The sequence below is a fragment of the Coregonus lavaretus genome (genome assembly GCF_964263955.1).
Source record: "Coregonus lavaretus genome assembly, chromosome: 26".
Lineage (NCBI taxonomy): Eukaryota > Metazoa > Chordata > Actinopteri > Salmoniformes > Salmonidae > Coregonus > Coregonus lavaretus.
The window spans coordinates 29528404-29534199 of NC_140013.1; the positions used below are offsets into that span (position 1 = coordinate 29528404).

At 46.4% G+C, this 5796-nt stretch overlaps 1 protein-coding gene and 1 pseudogene across 2 annotated transcripts; one reads left to right on the forward strand and one right to left on the reverse strand.

Moving 5' to 3' along the window:
- Positions 1–201: 201 nt before the first annotated feature.
- Positions 202–3559, reverse strand: LOC311102260 (unconventional myosin-XVIIIa-like; the record flags this gene model as incomplete). Its single annotated transcript, XM_084143539.1, has 2 exons — positions 3466–3559; positions 202–1476 (listed from the first exon to the last, which is right to left on the reverse strand). The coding sequence occupies exon 2, from the start codon at positions 1300–1302 to the stop codon at positions 202–204; it is 1101 nt and encodes a 366-aa protein (XP_083999665.1). The 5' UTR covers positions 1303–1476; positions 3466–3559.
- A 1081-nt stretch (positions 3560–4640) lies between these two features.
- LOC311101975 (phospholipid scramblase 2-like) lies at positions 4641–5252 on the forward strand (annotated as a pseudogene). The gene has a single exon. The product of its transcript is annotated as a phospholipid scramblase 2-like (transcript).
- Positions 5253–5796: the final 544 nt, after the last annotated feature.

Sequence of the window (5796 nt, forward strand, 5' to 3'; positions counted from 1 at the left end):
AGTTCCAGAGTTACAACACCCATCATGCTAAAACATGAAACATAACCTTGGCATTGGTGAATCACTCCACCAAGTTAACAACACACTGACTTTGCACACACCCTTTGCACACACCCACACCAACGAGTGATGTGTTGGGAGGGTTGGGTCCAATTCACCCCTACAGTATAGAAGAGCCAAACCAGCCCGTGGGTTGCCTCTCTAGAAGTTGTAGGCATGAATGGGATGTCTATCTAGGTGATAAGGGGAGGAGTGATTTGGGGAATAACTTACATCCAGGGCCTCCCGGCGCTGGCCGTCTGTGTTCCTCAGCCAGCAGCGGCTCAGCTCACTCAGCTCCAGGATGGGCTGCACCTTCAGCCTCACCGTGTCCCCAGACTGACGGATCATCTCCACAATCTCGTCCCTGGTCTTGTTCTCCACGTTTAGCCCGTTGATCTCCACCAGACGGTCTCCCGGCACCAGCCCAAGAGCCAGGTCCTTAGTGCCGGCCCCGGGCTCAGCGAAGTGCACCACCCGCCGGTAGACCCCTCCGTCGGCCCCGCGGTCCAGCATGGTGGTGCGGCGCAGGGAGAACCCGAAGTCACCCGTGTTGCGGCGCTGGAGCTCCAGCTCCCTTGGCTCCGGAGACTGAGGAGGGATGACGACCGGGAGCCTCAGGTCAGCAGGGAAGGTCTTGTCCACCACCTCAGGGATGCGGGCCTTCTTGACCGGCACTGGCCAAGGTGCTGGCCCGACCCCCACCCCTAGCCCCGGCCCCGGCTTCTGCTGCTGGAGGCTGTGCTTGCGCTGCGGGTCGAACACCTTGTTCTCCACCTGCGGGGACGGAGTGGCTGAGTTCTGTCCCGAGGGCGTGGAGGTCTCCGAGGGGCTCTCCTCTTTGCTCCTCTGGGAGAAGGAGAAGCGCTTCATGACCTGAGAGGAGTTGTGCTTGGCCATCGAGCCGAATTGGGCCACACGGTCACGCACCGAGCCCCGGTCCTTGTCCAGACCGCCGACCCCCTCGCCCTTCAGGTCGTCGGTGGAGCTGGCAGCGCTCAGGCCGTCTGCGTCAAGCACCATGCTACTGCGGTTGCTCAGGCCGTCTGACTCGATGTCAGTGAGGCTGAGCTCATGGCTGCTGGCCACCTTGATGGGGATGGGGTTGGAGATCTCCAGCTTGTTCTTGGAATCCCGCTTGGACTCTCTCTTGAGGTTGAAGAAGCCACGCCTCATGCTCATCTCCTCCAGGCTGCGCAGCTCCGCCGCAGACATCCTCTCCTTCTTCCCTCCATCCTTGTCCTTTTTGATCAGACTGAACATGGTGGTGTGCCTGCTGTGTTGCTCAACACAGTGGGTCCTCCAACCGGTTTGGCTCCTGTTTCCGCAGGCAAGGGGGATTTTTCCATACAGAGGCAGAGGTCCAGTTTTTTGGGGGGTGTGTCCAGTCTTTTGTAACCTCCAAAAAGGGGTTAAGCTGCCACTAATTAAAATGCCCTGAGGGAGAGAATAAACACCTTCAGTCAATCTTCACATCTGGCATGAGAGAATGAGGAACAGCGCTTATTATATTTCATAAATACAATTAGATCACACACAATATATCACTTCCATTGCAGATGACGAGTGAGGAATTTGTCACAGAAAATAAAATTGTGCATTTAATAAACACAATTTTTAATTATCCTAACCAAACATCTTTCAAAGCCTTTTGAGTAGGACTATAGATAGAGCGACCCACTACTTAACACCTTGCAACAGACCATTAGCACGCCACAGAAAGCACTAGCCGATAAAGTGAACATGGAAAAAATATTACACACATCACAACCAAGGAACAGTTTAAGTGATCTTGGCAAAAGAGACAACATTCCTAGCCTCCATTACAGCTGTGTTTGCCAAAACCTCAAACATCAAGGAAGATATTTTTGCCAAAGAGACACTCAACATACTGCAGAAGGCAGGCAGGAGCACATTCCCAATTTCTGGGTTTTATTACTATTTTTCTGCCTCAGAGGAGCTACTCGGACTCCCCTCTACATGGGGTAGCATAGCGCGGAATCCCAAACAGCCTTCATCCCCAAATGATGTAGGCTAGGCCTAAGCTATATTTCAGTCTCTGTTTCATATGTGTAAATCACATTCGATGTAAGTCAAAGCCCAAATAGGCTTATACCTACCTCCTCTACCTGAGTGATAGCAGACATTTTGAATGTGAAATAACTGTTTAGCCTAGCCTAACTGCTGTTCCAGTGACAGATGGGGCGCTCAAAATGGGTCAGAATCCACACAGTCCACTCTGGTAGTCACTGGGTGAAACTTTGGTGTCAAAGTTCCAGTTCTATCTGATGTTCCCAGAGTTCCCAGCAGCAGGATACCCCTACATATAAACAAGCCTCATTAACAAGGGGCCAGATTCTTGCCCCCCCAAAAAACAGGAAGCAAGGCATTTTCTGGACTAGCTATAAATGATCTGGAAGAGAACAACAAACAGAAAAATTAAAAATTAATCAAATTGTCCTCCTTGTAGGAGCAAAGGACCATCTGACAACTAGCATGATGGACATACCCTAGCTATGTGAATATCCTGCACAATAGGTATAAGCTTTATTCATTTCTAATAAAGGGCTTGGCAGCTAGCACAACATGCACAGTTAAAAATATACTGGCAAGTGCAACACTTCACATCAGTCACCCTTTTTACAGGAGACCTGTAGTAGCCTAAGTAAACTAGCGTAAAGACAGTTCATTATTAAATCATTAATAATTTGATGTATTGATGGAAATTAATTATTAATAATGGTATAGTCACATATTGCTCACTATTTGGCATAATGTGAGCAAAGAATATGCCATAGAATCATAGTTGCATGAAGCTCCCCAACAGCTTAATTTTTAGCTGAAAATGTCATACACTTTCGTGGTTATAGCCAAGCTTCCTTGTTGCTCCAGATGTTTACACTTTTTTTCCCCCACCACAGCAGGGATGCTATGGGCACATAATTTTGCCACTTACATCAAGGCTTTTTGTTACACAATGAAATGCAGCTGAAATAGAAGGCATGCTCCACTACGCTAGCGAGTGAGGTGTCATCGTTCCCCATTCCCTCAATGGACAGGGGAGGACAAAAAGCGAGAAAGCTACTAGCTAAAGTAATTTCCTCTAAACCTGGCTGTCACAGAAAAGCCATGGCTTTAGATTTCATTGAGAAAAGTGATATTTTGAAACTACCAATACGCCTTTAGTAAGCTTACACGATTAGCTGGCAGCCCAAACCTCTGTTCTTTGCCCACATTAATTCTGGTGTAGCCTATCAGCTAGGATAGCTAGCTGCTACATCACTGGGAAAATATTTTAGGATTTCTGAGAGACCTCTATCTATAGCTATCTCGCTAAGCCATTCTGCTTTCACTGTTTAGCTCAAATTGGTGCATCGATTCATTTTGAGATATTCTAACATCTTCATGAAATGATGGATGACTCACCGTTTTCAGTGTGTTCTTCCACTGTCGGTGGGTTGACACTGGTGTGTTTGAATCCGAGAGAGCTGTGTTGATGCAGCTCGCGCTAGAAAGCAGCTGCGTTGACTGTATATGATTAGCTAGATGGCTCGTTACAGCATGCATGCAACATCACTGAAAATATATCGAATAGTGATTCCTGCTGGCCAGTTGGGTTTATTGCAAGTTGGACACAGGATGTACTACTTATGAAAGATTACATTATCACTCTATGATGATAGATTTCTATTGGTTGCGGTTTCATTTTATATTTTCTGGGTAAAGTATTAATACATACACAGTAAATAACCTAGGAGTGACTTGTTTGTTTATTTGGGATTCATTCAAACAAGCACTATTAAGCACCATTTGGTACCAGGTTACCAATACTTTTATCACCGGCCCTAGCTTTTTGGGGGCCCTAAGCAGGATCCTGTTTAGGGTCCACCCTCACAGTTTGTGGGGTGCCCCTGGCCATTGAAGTGGGCCCTAAGCAGTTGTTTATTTTGCTTATAGCACTTGCCGCCTCTGTGGTGTAGGTTTACCAGTAGTGGAAATTCACACCACACCTTCGCTCATGTGATGTGAACTGTTTGCCTCTACGTTTGGCTGCTGCATCAACTGTAAGCCTGGAAGGTGGAAACATTATGCATGATAGAGTCATAAACTATAAGGTAAGTTATAACAACCTTTATTAAACAGTAGGCCTAGGCTTATTTGAAGCTTACATCTTGACTGTAAAATGCAGGAGATGAATATGCCAGACTGTTACTCCATTACTGGTAAGACAGCGTTGCTAAGGGGGATAGTTATTTGTGTCATGCTGTAACTTGACCTACGTGAAAGAGAGGGCCCTTGGATTCTGTAGACTCACAAAGGAGTTTGAAACAAGCTGATGTTTAGTTTGGACAACAATTTCCTAAATTGTCTAGTAAATGTTCATGCTGATCGTGATGTCATCATCATAGCTGAAAACTAATTTTTGCATTTTGTATGTTTAATGCTAGGTCGAGTTTCAATAGTGGAAGTGCCTTGTTCCATATGGTCACTCAAGGATGGATTGACATTTCCTCAGATACCCCAGGCACCCGTTTACTCCGTGTAGGGGCCATAATGCTGTCTCTCTACCCCCAGCCTTTGTGCCCCGTCAGGCTCCTGTGATGATGCCTGCCCCTCTCAGACCACTAGGTTGCCCTCCAGGATTGGAATACCTGACTCAGATTGACCAGCTCCTCGTCCATCAGAGAGTTAATCTGTCTGAAGTGGTTCTGGGCTGGGAGGTGAATGATAACTACATTGTAAAGAACAGTGTCAGGCAGCAAGTGTTTGCTGTAGCAGAGGAGAACAACTGCTGCACTCTACAGTTCTGCGGCCCCGACCGACCTTTCACCCTTCACATCCAGGACAACCTGGGACAGGAAGTGATGACCCTGATACGCCCTTTGAGGTGTGACTCCTGCTGCTTCTCCTGCTGCCTGCAAGAGCTGGAGGTGCAGAGTCCCCCTGGTAACCCCATAGGGTATGTGGTGCAGGAGTGGCACCCTTACCTGCCCAAACTCACTGTGCATAATGAGAGGAGTCACTGGGTGAGAAAACGTGGTGGGGAAGATCAGTAAGAAATGGGTAGGATTGCTGCAGGAAGTTTGCAAAGTTATCTGCATCTTGTCATCTCCTTCCCTATGGACCTGGAAGTGAAGATGAAGGCTGTGTTGCTGGGAGCCTGCTTCCTCAAGTCCCAAATGGACTTTTACTCACACACTTTCTACTCTTAATGGACTATGAGAACTCTTGGGTGGGAAATAAATGAATGAGAATATTGATGGGGGATTTACTGACAATTCTTTTCATATCCTCTCTTTAACATTTTTGTGCATACTGAGTGTTTTTTTAATGGACTCTATTGTTCTTACGTACAATTTATCATAGGTGCACCTTCTCAGGGTACATAGGCTCAGGATCCAAGGTTGATGTCCGCACTAAATACTTTATTTGAAACTCATAAGTAAAATAACACACTTTCAGTTAACAACTTATGATTTAGCAAACAAAGGACAACAGAACATAGTAACCCCTCTTTTCAGTGAATAAATGCAACAGGTAATACCCCAGATTATAACTTTAACATTCTATTAACATCACATTTCAACATGCTGTACGTTGAGCATCAATGGATGGAACATGGAAGTCCTCAAGTCACACAGTTATTGTCTCATTTTAATCCTGGTGTTGTTCATTGGGCAGAAAATGTCACCCATAGGGATGGGAATGTGATCCGTCTCCTCTACTTCTCTTAAAGTACATGAAGTCGATGAGGAA